Source organism: Papaver somniferum, chromosome 3 (assembly GCF_003573695.1).
Source record: "Papaver somniferum cultivar HN1 chromosome 3, ASM357369v1, whole genome shotgun sequence".
NCBI lineage: Eukaryota > Viridiplantae > Streptophyta > Magnoliopsida > Ranunculales > Papaveraceae > Papaver > Papaver somniferum.
The window spans coordinates 47,545,337-47,563,491 of record NC_039360.1 but is presented as its reverse complement, the minus strand read 5'-3'; the positions used below and the strand labels follow the sequence as shown (position 1 = coordinate 47,563,491).

At 38.6% G+C, this 18,155-nt stretch overlaps 3 protein-coding genes across 4 annotated transcripts in view; 2 read left to right on the top strand and 1 right to left on the bottom strand.

The window, feature by feature from the left end:
* Positions 1–2,453: 2,453 nt before the first annotated feature.
* On the top strand, positions 2,454–9,221 carry LOC113356081. The gene is made up of 11 exons (XM_026599089.1): positions 2,454–2,796; positions 3,158–3,282; positions 3,735–4,179; positions 4,322–4,437; positions 4,692–5,457; positions 5,868–6,347; positions 6,722–6,910; positions 7,029–7,238; positions 7,457–7,799; positions 8,091–8,271; positions 8,533–9,221. The coding sequence occupies exons 1-11, from the start codon at positions 2,578–2,580 to the stop codon at positions 9,005–9,007; spliced, it is 3,549 nt and encodes a 1,182-aa protein (XP_026454874.1). The 5' UTR covers positions 2,454–2,577; the 3' UTR covers positions 9,008–9,221.
* A 162-nt stretch (positions 9,222–9,383) lies between these two features.
* LOC113356082 (ribosomal RNA-processing protein 14-like) lies at positions 9,384–14,429 on the bottom strand. Of its 2 annotated transcripts, XR_003362789.1 has the most exons (3): positions 13,251–14,429; positions 10,355–10,413; positions 9,384–9,793 (listed from the first exon to the last, which is right to left on the bottom strand). XR_003362789.1 is itself a non-coding variant. In XM_026599090.1 (2 exons), the coding sequence occupies exon 1, from the start codon at positions 14,360–14,362 to the stop codon at positions 13,259–13,261; it is 1,104 nt and encodes a 367-aa protein (XP_026454875.1). In that variant the 5' UTR covers positions 14,363–14,429; the 3' UTR covers positions 12,079–12,097; positions 13,251–13,258. The 2 variants fall into 2 exon arrangements, 1 of the variants encoding a protein (XP_026454875.1); XM_026599090.1 differs by lacking the exons at positions 9,384–9,793; positions 10,355–10,413 and adding an exon at positions 12,079–12,097.
* Positions 14,430–17,841: 3,412 nt separating this feature from the next.
* The window catches only part of LOC113359406 (chorion class high-cysteine HCB protein 13-like), an 809-nt gene continuing 495 nt past the window's right edge, over positions 17,842–18,155 (top strand). Inside the window, exon 1 of the mRNA XM_026603045.1 lies at positions 17,842–18,148. Within this exon, the coding sequence (XP_026458830.1) occupies positions 17,842–18,148 (307 nt within the window). The remainder of the gene's footprint in view (positions 18,149–18,155) is intronic.

Below are 18,155 nucleotides of genomic sequence, written 5' to 3'. Positions count from 1 at the left end.
AGTGAAGCTTGAGCAAGGTTTGCAAGAAGACCGACCACCAGGTGAAATTATGCATGAGTTGTTGATGGATTCTCCAGTAGATCGTCTTCGACGGCACTTCAATCAACCCAAACATGTAGCCGTTGGACAAGAAACAAGTAACCCATTTGCAGATATATATTCTAAATTTGGATTTGGCAGTAGCGCTCAACATGCAGCTGAAGGTGTGAATCAAGATGATGCGACTATGAATGGAGAAAATGGTGAGAGCTATATTACTGGGATACCCAAATCTACAACACATCCTCAACTGGGCGGAGATGATCATTGGATTTTGTATGCCTTCCATCCCAAATATGGACCTTTTGAGGTTCATGAGGGTGTTGCTGTAGTGGATGATCGGTTCCTGGTGTTTGGTGTTAGTCGGATTGGTTACCAATCTATCACTCTTGATGCTAGAGAAAGGAGGATCGTTCGTCATTTGGCTGGTCAACAGATGCGCAGAGACGAGCCTATGCGGTTTCCGGTGATGGATGCTCTTTGTCCTGCTACAGGGAGAATAGTTCGTGCCAATTTTGCAGGTTTTGGAGCTTCAGAAACCCAACCAACTGCTAATCCAACTGCTCCTGCATTTGTTCCTGAGGGAAGTGCTTCTACAACTACTCCTGAACCTTCGATTTCTGCTCCTGATGTTGCTGAAGGTGGTGCTGATATTGATGAGCTTCAATCTCCTGAGCCTGGTGCGTAAAGAGTAACATCTAGAGTTTTTTTGACTCGCAGTCGAACTAGAAGTGTTAGTCAGGGAACACGGAGCAATACTCGAGATATTCCACAGTAGCTGGTTAGATCTTGCTTATTTATCTTCTTTATTTAGATTTCGGGGATTATTTTGGATGTTTGGGTGACTTTTAGATGTGGGTTTGTAATTGTTTTGGATATTTCTTCTCTTATGATAGCGGATTTGATATTGAAGGTTTGATGCTATGTTTAGACATGGATTAAGTTGTTTATACTTTGTCTTGAATGAATGGTAGTTAGATTTTTCCGTGAGATAAATTGTTATATTGGGTTGTGTGATGAATGCAATTGTTGTTGAATTGACATTATGGAGGATGATGGTGATGAAAATGACCTTGTGGGAGGTAAATTGTATTCATATGGGTAGGCTTGGATTGAAAAGTTTCAGGGGGAGGGTTAAAATTTCTTGTTTTTATCCAGCAGGATCTAAGAATGTTGGTGTGTTTCTGGTTTCTGAGTAATTGTCTATCATGATCTTGAGAATAGAATCCCTTCCAGTTTGCCATGTTGATTGTGCCAATATTAGAAGTAATAGTGATTGATGAAGCCATATAGATGATAGTAGTACTGGGTGAGTTTGGGGTGCCTGTATTTTTGGTGATTTTTGAGATGCCGATGCTATTTGTGATGTCTGTGATGATAGTGAGACTGGTGTCTCCTGTATAAATTAAAGATTTCATAGTTTAGAGAAGTGAAGAAGGAACATCAATCAAAATTTGATTTCCGGCATAGAATTCCGGCCAGAGACGGCGAGAACTAGCCGTTGAGAAGAACGTTGAGAAGCAAGAGGACAAAGAAAACGGCTAGAAGAAGCCGGGAGAAACACGGTGAACTAAGAGAAGATGAGAGAGATGGAGTCGTACATTGAGAGAGAGAGGACTTCAGATTTCAGGTTTCAAATCTACTTTTAAGATTAGAAGATAGTCTCCATTCTTTTACTTTTACTACATTGCTGATAATTTTGGAAAATTCATACTAGTCGGTTTTCCTAATTGTTTATTTTTTTCTAACCCAACATAACCATGGAATCTAATTTATTAGGCCTGTTTTTAAGATAATGAGTTAGGTACAAAATTTTATCAGACTAAACCGTAAATACCATGTTTGTTTGTATCTGACTCGCAATTTGGATTTGAATCAACACCAGAATCTGAGTTAAATGTTAGATCGACAGTTTGTTTTTTAAGTTAAATGGGATCTGACAAGCTACCAGATTCAAACCTCACTCCTAATTCTGACCCGTTTAAGTTACGTAACAAAATCTTCCTGATTGATGTGACCAAGCCGACTCAAATATCTTTGAGGCATGTCGCTTATGCAGCTGAGCAGAGGGTTCTAGGTCTTAGATTCCTAGTTCTAGATAAGCTAAAGAGAACACCGCAAGAATACTCTGCGTGTACGTAACAAATTAGCGCGTACATGAACAATAAACCGAAATGAATTAGTCTTGTTATCACTCGCGCGTCAATGCATCTTTCTAACGTGTCAACACCTTCCTTAATTAAAAAACAAATCCACACCATGTATTTATGCAGCCCTGAATTCAATCATATCTCACGTGTCCTCAAAACAAATCGCGTCAAAGAATCTTACCCGTCACTCGCGCGTGACGTTATCCGTTTCCTTCAACATCACTTTTTTTTATTATCAGTTTTCTATTACAATTAGAAAAGACTGTTTTTATATAAAAGAGGAAGGAGAAGAACCAGAACAACAACAAGAAGAAAGAACTCTACCTTTCTGGTTTTATTTATCAAGACTGAAAACTTATTGAATTTTCGATTTTTATTTTGTTAATTAATGGCTGCTGGAGTTGAATTGAAAGAATCAACAACGGGTGATAATAGGGTTAATGGAATTGTGTTAGATTTCCCAACAAATTTGTCATGTGATTCATCATCATCACCAGTGAAGATACCAAGGAGGGTGAAACAAAGACTTATGGAATCTAAAAGTCCTTCTGTTACAACTTTTGAAGATATTCAAGCTAAGCTTAAAGAAGCTGATCACCGCAGACAAGTGGGTTCTCTGATTTTCCCTCTTTTCTTAATGAATTTTGTAATATGGATTATGAATTCTCTTTTTTTGGTGATTTTGAGCTGTGGGTTTTTCTTTTTTCGGTGAAATTTTCCTTAGTTGAATTTTAGGTTGCTTTTTTTCAGTTCTTGTTTTTATTCATAGTCAAAAAAATCCTGTTTTGATTCATCCTATCTTTACTAAATAAAGAAACCCTTTAGTTTGAATAATTTCTTCTCCAAAGATTTCAGTTTCTGCAGAAAGTTCTTGTTTTTCTCGTTTTTTGAGTATTTCCGTTAATTTTGATTATCGTTCTATAATTTCAAGGTTGAATCTTTTTTAATGAACTATTTGGTGTATGCAGCAATTCCATGAGTGGTTGTCAAGCAAAGCTCGTCCTAAACCCAGAAGTCCATCATGGTCATCTTCTCAAGATGATGACTTAGCTCAAAAACTTGAAGCAAAGCTCATTGCTGCTGAGCAGAAAAGGTCAAATTTCTTACTAAAATTCTGGTTTTTTTCTTACTTTTTGACTTACTGTTGAAGTTTGTTTGGTTTTACAGTGGTCTATTTTGTCCCTTTCATAATTTATTTGGTTTGATTTTTTACCTTCCTTTCTGGTCTATGTAATTGTCCCTTTCAAAGGAATAATATACATGTAATTTGCATGTGAGATGCAAGTTCACGAGAATTTGAAACAGCTTATGTCATAACTTAGTGAATAAATAAAACGATGAATAGACCAATTTTTCAATCAATGGCAATCAAGCAACTGTGTCGTCTACTTGTTTTACCCTCTAAAATCCAAGTTTCGTTAGTGTGTTGTATGTGGTTCATTTGCTTAAGCTCAAAGGTTGTCTATGTGAATATCCACTTTCTTTCCGTTGAAACTGTTTTAAGATAGTGTGTAATGTTTACTCGTCATCCCGTCTAATTCACAGGTTAAGTATTTTGGCAAAGGCTAGGAAACGGTTAGTTAAGTTGGATGAGAGGAGACAAGCGGCTAAAACAGGTGCGGAATTACGATATGAGAAAGAACGTGAGAAACTTGGTACGAAGGTTGAATCTAGAGTTCAGCAGGCAGAGGAAAATAGGATGCTTCTTCTCAAGGCTCGCAGACAGCGTAGAGCTGCAGTAAAAGAGAGGAGAGATCAATCATTGTTGCAGAGGATGGTTCAGGAGAGCAAATATAAAGAGTGTGTACGTGCTTCAATTTGCCAAAAACGTGCAGCAGCTGAGAAGAAGCGGTTGGGATTGTTGGAAGCAGAGAAGAGACGAACGCATGCTAGGTTAATGCAAGTGAAACGTGTTGCTAAATTTGTTAATCACCAACGTGAAATCGAAAGGAGGAGAATCAAGGACCAGTTGGAAGATCGACTACAAAGGGTATTATGTTATTGTCAACGTGAAAACACTATTCCTGTATATATTTCTGCTTAGATGATATTTCTATTCACTGTTGTTGTATCGAATTGTAGTTATGCTTAAAGACAATGTATTTACCTTTTTTTTTTTTGTTTTCCACCAGGCAAAGAGCCAAAGAGCGGAATATTTAAGGCAGAGAGGAAGTCTTCATACTTCTGTTCGTGTTAACTGGTATGAGATGCACAAGCAGGGAGATTTCCTTTCAAGAAAACTGGCAAGGTACTGCAGCTTCTCTTACTGTTTGCACTAAAACATCTTAATTCTAGGAAAATGGCCTTCTTTCTGTTTCTTGCTGAGAGAAGTTACTAAGCGTGGCTGGGTACCAAGCTTGGTACTCGACACAGAGGTCTAGATGTATTATCTAATTTGAGTAGATTTGTTCCGCTTCTCCTTAGTTCGCTCCCTTTAATGACCACAACAATTTATGTCTTTGATATCCTTTGTATAGTCTCTCTAAAATAACAAGTACGCAGGTGCTGGAGACGTTTTGTGCATTTGAAGAGAACTACCTACACCTTAGCAAAAGATTATGATGCCCTACAAATCAAGGGGAAATCTATCAAATCAATGCCATTTGAGAAACTTGCTCTCCTAATTGAATCTTCCAAGACCATTCAGACTGTGAAAGCTTTACTTGATCGATTTGAGACACGTTTCACACTCTCACATTCCAGTGCTTCTCTCAGTGGTCCATCCAAGTTGGATAACATTGATCACCTTCTTAAACGCTTAACTTCACCTAAGCGAAGGGGTAAGCCTAATAGTTCTCTTAGGAAAGGAGGACCAAGAAATAAGGGATCCAGTGTAGAGGCAACTCAAAATCCAGCTAAGGTATCAAGATATCCAGTGAGAGTGGTGCTTTGTGCATATATGATACTTGGTCATCCTGATGCAGTCTTTAGTGGGCACGGAGAATGTGAGTTATTGCTTGCAGAGTCTGCAGCAAAATTTGTCCAGGAGTTGGAAATGTTGATCAAGGTTGTGTTGGATGGTTGGACAAAAAGTGGTTCCATGTTGCCTAAGCAAACTTTCAGATCCCAGCTGGAAGCTTTCGATGCGGCGTGGTGTTCTTACCTCTATCGCTTTGTCGTATGGAAGGTTAAGGATGCAAGATCCCTGGAGGAGGATTTGGTAAGAGCAGCTTGCCAACTTGAACTCTCAATGATGCAGAAGTGCAAGCTAACTCCAGAACAAGAAAATGTTGGTCTTTCTCATGATAAGAAGGCTATCCAGAACCAGGTTTCACCCTTAACTCTGCTCTTATTATTTCGCGAAGATGCATGTCATTAGTGGTTGTCTTTACTTAGTGTAGGATTTTACTATGCAATGAGTGCCATGGAAAAGTAAGACAATTTGAACGATTAAGTCCCTCCTTATTTTTGTTCTTCATCCTCAGGGTTCCAAACAATTTCGATACATGCTTTCATTTAAACCTTCTTTTGCCGTGTCTACCTGGTTTCTGTTTCAACTCTGCTCTTCCCGTCGTCGTCTGGAAGTTGCTAACTGAATGAAACTGTTTGACCCAAAGTTATTCTGAATTTTGATGTAGATGCTTTCTCTTGCGACGAGTAATCTTAAAATGTGAATTTAACTGTGGTTTAGTATTGACACCTTTGAGGCTTTTCGTGACATCTCCTTACTGATTCCAGGTTGCAGAAGATCAGAGGCTTCTCCGGGAAAAGGTGCAACATCTTAGTGGTGATGATGGGATTGAGCGAATGGAATCAGCTCTGTCAGACACTCGTTCTAGATTCTTCGAGGCCAAGGAAAATGGGAGCCCAATGGACACCCCAGTTGCCCATATTTTATCTCCAAGTCTTCCCGGTTCTTCTGCTGCCCTTCCTCTCCATTCTGGCTCGGACGAAGTAGAAGTTAGTCAGGGTTCTCTTGGGGCTAGCCAGAAGCCAAGCCGTGTTGTTCGCTCCTTGTTTAAAGATACGTCTTCTTCTCCATCTGCGGAGGCTGTTCTGTCCACTACCTCTAAAAGTAGAGATAGTCGGTTGGAATCTTCTTCAGATGAAAAATTGGCCAGAGAGAATGAAATGCTTGTCAATGAGATTGTCCATGAGAACCGCCATGCTTTTGCTGACAGTATTGATATCAGCGACGGGGATCAAAATGGTTTCCAGGTGAGTTTATTTTTCTGCTTGCTTGATGTTACATTGATTTGGAATTATCAATGATAAACATAGGTATGATTCCTCGACAAACATTACTGATTGGGAATTAACCTTTTGGAATGATTCCAACTCGATTTCGAATGGCCTTACGATTTCTTCCAAAACATAATCAACAGGATTGAACTATAGGAGCCACTCTACTACTAATCCAGTATTGGAGTTATAAATGTCACGTTTAGCTGCAATTACTTGCATCATCTGTTCTTTTAGTTATCATCTTGTTTCGTTTCGGAAAACTCCATTATAGTAGATCTCCAGTAGTATTACTTGATCAGTGTATGAATATGTTCCTCACGGTTAACGCCATCTTCTCTTTCGAGCAGTCCAAAGTAAGAGCGGCGATGGAGAATGCTTTCTGGGATGGAATTGCGGAGTCTATGAAGCAGGATGATCCCGAGTATGGCCGTATAATTGAACTCATGAAGGAGGTGAGGGATGGCCTTTGCGAAATGGCTCCTCAAAGTTGGAAGCAAGAGATTTTCGAAGCTATAGATCTCGATATTCTCACTCAGGTAATTAGTTAGTTCCTCCAGCAGATTTGGATCCGATGCTGTAATTTTTTTATGTTCTTACATGACGTGTATACAGAGAATAATAAGCTTTTCATATATTTTCTTCTCTTTTTTCTAGGTTCTCATGTCCGGAGCTCGTGACATGGACTATCTAGGAAAGATCCTGCAGTTTGCATTGGTTACATTGCAGAAGCTTTCAGCTGCAGCTACCGAGGATGAGATGAAGGAGACCCACAAAAATTTATTGAATGATCTCGCTGTAGCATCAAGTGGTTCATTTATCGAATCAATGATAAAGGGTCTTCGTTTTGGTCTTCAAGAGATTCAGGTAATCTGCTGTTCCTCTACTGTACCCACCAAGAGAAAGAATATATCTAAATCAAATAAAAACCAATTACCTTTTACCATGTGGTGCATTTACTGGATTCATCTATCAACTGTTGTGAATGACAACTCCACGTGATTATTGCACTGTTTAACTGTCCACATGAAACAGGTTTGAGCACTGCACACATGAAGCTTTCTGACTTTGAATTTTTTCAACAGGCACTTAAGCGAGAAATCAGCAAAGCACGTATAAAGATCATGGAACCAATTATAAAGGGCCCCGGTGGTTTGGAGTATCTGAAGAAGGCCTTCGGTGGGCGTTATGGATCTCCATCCAATGTCTCAACCTCTTTACCACTGACAGTTCGGTGGTTATCATCTGTAAGAGGTAGCGCAGAAGAGGAGTGGGAAGAACACAAGGATTCCCTTGCTGCATTGATGGCAAGTCAATCAAGTACCTCTCAGGGGCTTCCTCCATCCACTTCCCTTAAAACTGGCGGCAAAGTTCCCACGTCATCTAATAAGTTCGAACCGACTTTCTATCCTCAAGTTTCTACTACAGGTTTGAGCTAACCCCCATCATCATTTTTATAGAGCAATTTTTTTTTTAGTAGGGGATATATTCTCAGCTAAGTTGTACCTTCCCCTGGGATTAACCAGTGGTACTACATATTCTTAAGATGCAACACATCAATAGATAATTGAGATCTAACGCTTTGTGAATCAAACATGTAATTTTTACCAACTTTGGATGGGACAGGCCTGACAGGTCCAATGCGAGCAGTTGGTCAGAACACATGTTTTTAATCATGTTAGCCCATTAGATTCTTATGTGTTTCGCTTGTATCATCAGGTGGGCAACCAGAGTGCAAGGGCGAAAAGATTGACGTGTTGGTGAGACTTGGTTTATTAAAGTTGGTCAGTAAGATAGAAGGAATAAACAATGAAAACCTTCCTGAAACCCTGAAGCTCAATTTCTCAAGGCTAAGGTCTATCCAATCCCAACTCCAGAAGATCATTGTCATTTCTACCAGGTAATTGACTCTCTCTGATGTAGTTTTCCACCGTTTGGCGACTAGTCCTTGGTAACTACTAATTGGAAAGTTGTTGAAGACTTGCATTCTGTAGGATCTCCCTGTCAATTGCTTCGAAACTTGTTTCCATTGTATATTGATTCTAAACATTCAACTTCAGCAATGTCAACACTAGTCTGTACTGGAACTGAACTTGCACAATAACACAAAATACACTCTCAAAAATTACGATACCTTGCTAATCAGTTTTAAATTTTACAGCATTTTGGTCTTACGGCAGTCACTTCTCAGCAAGAGCTCTTATATCAACCTGTCATCCATGGAATACATAGTCACAAACTCTGTCAAAGCAGTGACCGAGCTCTTGGACTCTGTAGAAGATGTTGGTATCATAGAAATTGTCGAAAAATTTTACGAGTTCATGGAAGGGTGCGAGGATGCTGAGAAACTTCAAGCAAGTAAAGAAGTAATGGCAAGCATGTTATTGAAGAGTTTAAGAGCCGGAGACCCAGTATTCGAGAGGGTATCTCGTGCAGTTTACGTGGCAGTTAGGTCGGCCGTGCTTGGTGGAACCGTGGCTCACGGGAGAAATTTAGCTGAAACAGTTCTGCGACGTGTTGGAGCAGCAGTTCTGGTTGATCGGGTGATAGAAATCGCAGAGGTTCTGATCATTGTAGCCAAGGTTTCAGGTAGTGTCCACGGGGAATGGTATTCACAGGTAGTCAGCAATGTATAAAGTAAATGATTATTTCATTAAGATCTAAGTTATAATGTATATGGGATAATCATAAATGTCTGTAAATCATTTTAGTACTCATTGTAAGTATTTATGTTAGAAGATGTCTTTCTAGCAGAGGAAGAAATAAACGTTAGAAATGCTTGTATATCCGAAGGTGTACATAACTCTGGTTCTCAGTTGGAATAAAATCATTGCTTTTACGTCTCAGAAATTGCTTCTTTCCATGTATGATGTATGGAACAGATTTGTTTGGTCTATATTATCCATTTTTTGAGTCAAAACAAAACTCTGAATGGAGAATGGCAGGGGCTGAGCCAACTATTATCTTTTACCAAAAGCGAACTAGTGATATTTACACGAAGAGAATTTTACACCAAACATAAAAATACTAAAACAGGGGCCTCTAGCATTACAAAAGCAGTAGTTCAGGAGGAGTCATGTTTTTGAATGTATATAACAGGAAACTGGGTGCAACAAAAACAGTAACACAGGATTAGCTTTGTGGGATACAGTTAGACAACTTAAAATCATATTAACATGTTCAAGATTCATAAAGTTAACTACTGATACACAATCCCCTTCGATACCAATGTTTGTATCTGGTTATTCATGTGCCTGTTTGATTGCTTTGAGAACTGCCCAGGTCACCACTTCATCCGGTCTCAACGCCACTAGGCCCCAGCAACCCACCTTCCCGAAGTCCCTATATGAATCTCTGGTATTCCTCTTTCCAAGCTTCTTCTTGGGTTCATTTCTTTTTCGTCTAACAGAACCAGCTTTGTCCTAATCATACAATTACAGTATATACGTCAGTGATGATCCATCTAAATATTTATGTTAAAAAGAACCTCAGTCTCTGCCATATAAGAATCATTTCCTCGTAGCAAGCACTAAGGGTCTGTTTGGGAGCTTGGAAACGGTATTAACATATCCTAGAATAGTTTATCTTAATTTAATTTATGATAACCTTGTTAATGGTTAGTTTTAATGGTGTTTGTCTAAAATTCTATCATATAATGGTGTTTGTTTGACTCCAAAAATAGGTTAATATAAATAATTATTTTTTAGACAACTAGTTATTTTAAAGGAAAATAATTATCTAACCCAGGTGAGGATACAAGTATCCCAGATTTTTGGAAGAATACCATAACCTAACTTCTTTAGCTTCCTAAAATCAAGGAAGGTTTAGTAATCCTTATCCAAGATTGGAATTGCTGTGAGACAAACACATTTTAACCGTTTTTCACTGGATAACTCAACCTAGGATGGGATATCCAGGGTACCAAACACGACCTAAAGGTTTGTAAATAAAATTCGGTGTCAATGAGAGAGTAAAGGAATAACCTATCCAATTGTGCCTCGGACCAGTACAATATATCTGGACGTTCATCAACTTCGGTGGACTGAAAAGTAGAACAGTGAATAGAATAATTAATACAATTAAATGAATAGATACTGAGCATCTGCAGAAAACCAATGTGCAAAATACATGGGCACCCCATGATGTTTCTCAACTTCTTGCCCAAAAACAGCACAAATTTATCTCTAATGTAAAAAATACAGAACTTATGAATACTTTGACAGAGTGTCTCCTGATCCTATGGCACTAATTATGAATGTTGAATCTTACCTTAGCCACTATAGCATTGCAACAAGCCAAAAAAAAAACCAAAAGCAAAAGGAAAAGAAGAATAAAGAACACCACGTTTAGCATGAAAAGTCAAATTGGATTGCAAAAGCTGGACTCCGTTTTCTTTGATGCTTCTAATGTGATTACTGAATACACCAGGTAACAATGGAATTGCTATATAGATAAATTCAGTTGTATTGCAGATCTCACAAATGATCCAAGGCGCGCAAAGTGGGATCAACAAGTGGAAAGCTGGGACTCTAAGAATCTAACGGAGGCGGATATTAGCAAAGGGTTTGCACTGTCGTACAAAGAGAGCCCTCTGCAAACAACATGACAAGGCCAAGCAATTCTCCAGGAATTGAAAGACAGTTTATCCAAACAGGATAGGAGTATTTGTCTGCTTAATTTAAGAAGTACGAACTCACAAGACACTACCAACTTGCTAAGTTAATTGTTTGCTTCATTTCTAGTGATATTGATGCGAGGAAATTGAATTTCTTCATCGTTATTGAAGGTATTCTGCCAATTTTGAAGTCATGACAAAATTTCGAATGAGGAATGCAAGGGGCAGCCAGGACGTTACTAGTAGAATTGTATGTCTACACTGCTGAAGATTGTTTTGTATTGATAAAAGAAGATAGTTCTTACAGATTGTTTTGTACTGATAAAAGAAGATAGTTCTTACAGGTTACAGCAATGAGCTATATACTCTGACAGCTACAATACCTCACCGACACACTCACATGTGACTAGCACGCTTGCAAGTCTCAGTACACCTCAATCGTTCACACACACACACAGACACACACACACACACACACATAGTATTACCGTCCCTCAAGCTCAAGGGGGCGAATAGGCCACTTAAGATTGCACATATACTCATTCGCTCGCACAAACATGCTATTAGATAAAACATGCCATCAGATTGTGTTGCATCAGTATTGAGTATTTGACAAAATGAAAATAGCAGCAGCAGGAAATGTCAGAAACAGACCATATGGATCAGATGTTGTGTAGCAATATGTATAAGTGACTTTAGCAGCTGATGTTTCAAGAGAAATTGTTGAAGGGGCACAAGCAACAACAGTGAAGTAGAAAACAAGAACAAACTGACCTGAGATCGCAAAGCAGCTGACACGAGACTGAATAAAGGAGCAATATTGCAAACCATAAGAGAGTAATATGGTTGTTGTCTAAGAAACAGTAGTGAGCATCTGTGAGGTGTGAGCTGTAGTTGCAGACCAAATATAACCACAAAGTACCTCCATAAAGTGTCACCAGTAGTATACCCAGAAAATGTGAAGAAAGACCTTACTTTTGCAGATGATATTGCCAATTGTATATAGGAGTGAAACCAAAACAGTACCAGGACGTGGAATGTTGCCAGATAAATAGGAGTAACAGTGCATAACAAACCAATTCTGATAAAATGGCATAGCCGACAAGCTGAACTAATGTAGCATAGAGTTGCAGACAGAAACAGTTGATGCAGGACAAGAAGTATAGGAAATATTAGAAGTATCACTTGTAGCAAAGCAGCGACACTTGTAGTCATAACTGATGGCAACACAACTGTCCATTAAGAGCACCAGCAACATGTAGGAAGTAAAAGCATTGGCACATCACATGATAGTGCAGCAGCAGCAAAATATCATGAAGAAAAAACTAATTCCAACATATCTCAGCAATCTCCATGACATAAAATGAGAGCAAATATTGAAAGCCATAGGCACCAACACAAACCATGAACGGAATTAAGAACTGAATCCTCTTAGTTTTACTCTCATCTCCGCCTATCCATTTCTTAGCATTTATTCTAGATTAGTTCATCTTCAAAGCTTGAGAAGTTAACTGATACATAATCCTAAAGAATAGTTTTCATAAAATGAGAATTTAGGGACATGATATTGTTATCCTGACATAAACAGTGTTCCTCAGGCATACCAAACACCCAAAACGTAGACACCACCATAAACATGTCAATAAACTGATTTACTTTGAACAATCTCTTCACAACTACCCACTCAGTTCATGTTCCAACTTCAGATCATTTCTTCAAGTAAATAGCAACTAAGAGACTACACTTCCCCCCTAGGGAAAACAGCTGCAGTTATCATCTTAAACCAAAGCCTAAAGTACATGAAGACGTGAAACCCAAGTCTCGTAATTTTCTTATTATCATTCATTGGTTTTATGTGACAATTTTAAACATCTCCCTACATTATTGAAACATCATTGTTTACAAGTACAGTTGATCACCAATTCTTAAGGTTTGTTAGCACCATATAGTACAGTTGATCGCCAATTCCAAAAGATGGTCACCAGTTCATCCCTATTCAAGATTATGATTTGAAAAGCTAATCGTTCAATACCTCCATTGACATTTCTCAAAGGTTTAAACATAAACAAGCAAGTTATCAACAGATCAAAGATTCAAAATAAAGCAAGAACAAAAGAACCTTCATATTCGTAACTCAAGAAATATTCAAAAACAAAATCCCCTCAACTGCAAATGACACCAACAAATGAACTCACGTTTCCAATCACTAAAGTGTCACTGACAATTGAAAATAACTAATAAAACATAATCATTAAATTCATTACCCCAAATTTTAGTTTTTGGCAGGCTCATTGATAATTTTTTGTGTACGACCTTCAAACCCTGGGCGCATAAGTTTCTTCTCACGCTTCTCGATCTTCTTAGCTTTCTTAGCTTGAATTCTTCCTTGTATATTATCATTCCTAGCTTTCTGTTTTTCAGCCCTAGCTTTGTTCTTAGTCTCATCTCTATCTTTCCATTTCTGAGCACTTTTCTGCTGTTGCTTCCTTTCTTTCTTAATACTCTTGTTAATCAATTTCGGATCATCATGAACTTTAATACCCGCAGCTCTACTAATTGCTGCACTCAATGTATGTTTCTTTGCAATTATCTCCCCCTTTTCAGGATCCTTCTTGGCTTCCTGAATCTTTCTCGCCTCTTGAAGAGCTTGGGATTTCGAAAGTTTCCTCTTCTTCTTACCAAATTCTCCATCATTTTCATCAATCTTGACATGACCAAAAGTAAGTCCATCAACAGCTTTTGCAATATCTTCCTTAATCTTCTTACTCTGAATATTAGCCTCTGCCTTCTTCTTAATCTCCGCTTTAGTTTCGATTTGACCTTCATTTTCTCTCTTTCTTTTCAAAAACCAGGATTGCCTTTTCTTTTCCCTATTCGATTCCTCTTCAGGTCCAGCTTTTCGACCAGACCTAAGCTCCTCCAATTTCCTATTCAACTTTCCTTGAAGTTCCTCATACGTCAACGATTTCTCCTCGTCTCTTAGCTCTTTGATTTGCAATTTCCTTTCATTATCATCATCATCTTCTTCTTCTTCTTCTTCTTCCTCATCATCATCTTCTGAATCATCATCTGAATCCTCTAATAATTTTTGCTTTAGAACGTCTAGGGTTCCTGAAGGAACCTCAGGATCCAACTTAGCTTTTCTAGCCTTCTTACGATTTTCTCTTGATTCTTTCTTGGCTGAAGCTTTTGCAACCCTACTTAATCCTTGAAAATATGTTGTTTTCTCTGGAGCTGGTATAAAGAATTTTGGAGGGATTAATTCTACAAGCTTATCGAAGAACTCTGAATTATCTTTGATTATAGATTTCAGATCTTCATTAGTAACAACAACCTGCTTTGCAGAAATTTTATCTTTCTTCTTAATCTTCACCATCTGGTTCAGCCACAAAGAGAGAGACGGTTTGAATAAAATTTAGGGTTACTGGTTTTTATCGCAGTAGCTAGGGTTTATGTAGAATGGGGACGGAACGTTATATCGGAAAGTTTTAGAGTGTTTTTTTCATTTTGGCACTCGTTTTTTCCTTATTCACAGGCAAGCAAGCACATTTCTGTTGCAACTGGGCTTGAGCTGGGGCTTATCAACTTCACGGCATGTTGGTTTTACTTTGGTCTATAGTCTATACAAAGTGAAAACTACATGCACACCCATTTTTCAGATTTTCTCCACTGTGAAACCCACGCCCAGAAATCTGAAAGCGTGCACCCATTTTTTAGGAAAAAATTATTCTCAAACCCATAGTTTATAAAATTCTGTTTCGTTCTTTTTTCTTCTTCTTCATCTTCAATTCTTTTTCTCTGAAATTGGGTGATAACTCAGATAGAGAAATCGAAGAATTGAGACAACGAAGATTCAAGGGAGAGTCTGCTACTGTGATGAAGACATATGATTTTGGTTGAATCAAAGAAGAAACTGAGATTGGGGTTTTGCCAATCAGATGGAAGGTTGCTGTTCAAGAAGAGGAAAGCCGATCTGTGAGATTTTGAAATCAAAGCAGATGAGAAGAAATTGCTGATTTTGAAGTTGATGCGAAAAATGGGTTGTAGTTTGTGTGTTGATTGGAAAGGAATAGGAATTCGAAGGTGGGTCTGTGATGTTGAGAAGATTTAAGAACTTGGGTTTGTCTTTGATTCCAAGATGGCAGCAGATGGCCTCGAAATTGTGATGTGAGTTCAACACAGGAAGATGCAGAAATTGGTTGGTCGATTCAAGGTTTTTATATAATTTGGAGAACGAGTTTTGAATCGGGAAATCAAGGATCTGTTTAGGGCTGCACAAGACCCGCCCATGGTACCCAAACCCGCCCGTACCCGCTAAACCCGTGGGTTTTTAGTCCATACCCGCCCGTTGTGGGTGCGGGGTTGGTTATGAAAAAAACTCGTTGTCTGTGGGTGCGAGGTTGGTTTGAGCTAATACTCGTCCATACCCGCCCAAAAAACCCGCAGATTATATACCATTAGATAAAACTAATCCTTGAGGATGCTAGGAGGAGAGACTTGAATATGATAGAAGAGACATGAGTCACTTGTTTTTATTGTTTTAGTTTTAATCTGAATTCTGAACTTTGATGTAGTCTGGTTAAACTTATTTTTATTGTAAGACTTGTGTAGTTATGTTTGTTTTTTAAGTTATGAAGAACTTAAGTAAAACATGTCTGTATGTGAATGATTATTGAATATAAAGCGGGTTGAAGCGGGTCTAATCCCATACCCGCCCAACCCGTAGCGGGCGGGTAAAAAAACCCGCCCGCTATTTGTGGATGCGGGGTTGGTTATGAAAAAAACCGCTGTCTGTGGGTGCGAGGTTGGTTTTAGCTTATACCCGCCCATACCCGCCCATGTGCAGCCCTAGATCTGTTGCTTTAAGGGTTTTCAGAAACTGAATCGAGAAAAAATGAAAGATGGTTGTGATGAGAATTAAAAAGCAATGGCAGGAGTTTCGATGTTGTGGAGAAGATGGGGGGTCTGGAATTAGGGTTCTCTGTGAGCTACTTTGTTGGTGGTGCTTATATGACTTGCAAGAAGAAATTGGGACAGCTACAGATACTGATGATGAGATGGAGCAAAGCTGCATTAATTAGATGAATGCCTAGGGTGTTTCAGTTCAAACTGGTGTAAGTGGTGAAGAGAGTACTGTGACTGTGTTGGTGAGATGAATTGGTAGAACATGGAGATGGTGGCCTGTATTGCAGCAAAGAAGGGGCTTAGTCTCAGGTGGATTCAAATGTTTGTGACCAGTGTTGGTGGATTGTTGATGAGAGTGAAGTTCTGGTGGTGCTGCTGAAGTGCCTAGATGTATGATAGGTCAAGAAGCTACAAATGGTTTTATTGAGAAGCAGCTGAAGTTGGTGTTACTGCAAGCCAAGTGAACTAGAGCTGAACATTGCAGCTGGACATACAGGGAATGTGAATTAGATGTATGCTTAGGGAATGCATTACAGAATGAACATAACAGGTTTTGGTGCAGTGAACAGATGGGTTTGAAAAGATGCATAACATGTTATGGATCTCCAAAAGTTATGCACCATAATAGGTTTTGGTGCAGTGAACAGATGCATAACCTGTTACGCATCTACAAAAATTGTTGTATAACTTGTTATGCAGTCCAGAAAATAGTTGCATAACACGTTATGCAACAACCTTTTTGTTGGTATTGAAACCAACAAAAAAAAAGACTGCATAACTTGTCATGCACCTACAATAATATATGCATAACATATTATGCGGTCATGAAAATGGATGCATAACCTGTTATGCATACAAAAATATGGCTGCATAACGCATTATGCATCAATTTTATCTGTACGCACTAATATCAACCAAAATAATGGCTACATAACCTGTTATAGATGCATAACTTGTTATGTAGTCGAGAAAATGGTTGCATAATTTGTTATGCGTCTGCTTTTTCTGTTGGATTCATGCATATACATCATTTTGGTGCATTATGCATCAATTTTTTTATGGACGCACTAAAATCAACCAAAACAATAGTTACATAACTTGTTATGCAGTGGAGAAAATGGTTGCATAATTCGTTATGCGTCTCCAGAATGTGTTATGCATCTTTTTTGGTGGCTGCATAATAAGTATGTATCAAGTTTTCAAAAAATTTGCCTAAAATGATTTATCATCTCCAATATTTTCGTGAAAAACAAAAAATTGATATTCTTGTTTGTACTCGTTGCGTAGCTCTCTTAAAAAGATTTTCAACGATATAAAATGTGTAAAATTCCAAGGCGCGGATTTTTAGATATGTTATATCCAAGTTGCGTTGCCAATTATACCCCTGATGCATAACCCGTCATGCGGATGCATAATCCGTCATGCAGACATTTTTAATAATTTCATATAATTATGGGTGTCACGGAAATAATTATGGGTGTCACGGTACCTAAAATTAATTGTGGGACTGACAGTGAGAATATTATTTTTTTTGGACATGCACCTAATTTTCCCCTATACAAAACTTCGAAATAACGCCAGTATTGTCACTTCTGACTTCTGAGTCTCTGACAAAGAATGGCAGCATGAAACCGACCTATTATTTTGAAATATGGTGGAGTATCTTTTACCAATATCAATGCATAAGTATTAATGTAATTGAGTCACAGACACAAATGAAAATAAGAATTCATCAAATGAGGAAGATTTAGTAAACCCCTCTGGCTCCGAGCAGCTAGAACACCAAAGAACCACGTCCATATATATATAATCTCTAACTAAAACATACTTGCAAGATAAAAAGTAAAGACTCAAAAGACACTAACAACTTGCTAAGTTAAACAGAAAAAAGTTCAGCGAGAAAGACCAAAAAAGTTCCCCAAGAAAGTTAATAGCCGCCAATTCCTTTGGATGGGGTGTTGCACACTATCAAATGCCGTTGAAGGTTGCATGGGTTGCTCCAATTCTGCTGTTGAAGGTTGCATGGGTATGGGTTGCTCCAATTATGCTGTTGAGGGTTGCATGGGTATGGGTTGCTTCATTTCTGCTGTTGAAGGTTGCATGGGTTGCTCCAATTCTGCTGTTGAAGGTTGCATGGGTATGGGTTGCTCGGGTTGCTTCATTTCTGCTGTTGAAGGTTGTATGGGTATGGGTTGCTTCATTTCTGCTGTTGAAGGTTGCATGGGTTGCTCCAATTCTGCTGTTGAAGGTTGCATGGGTATGGG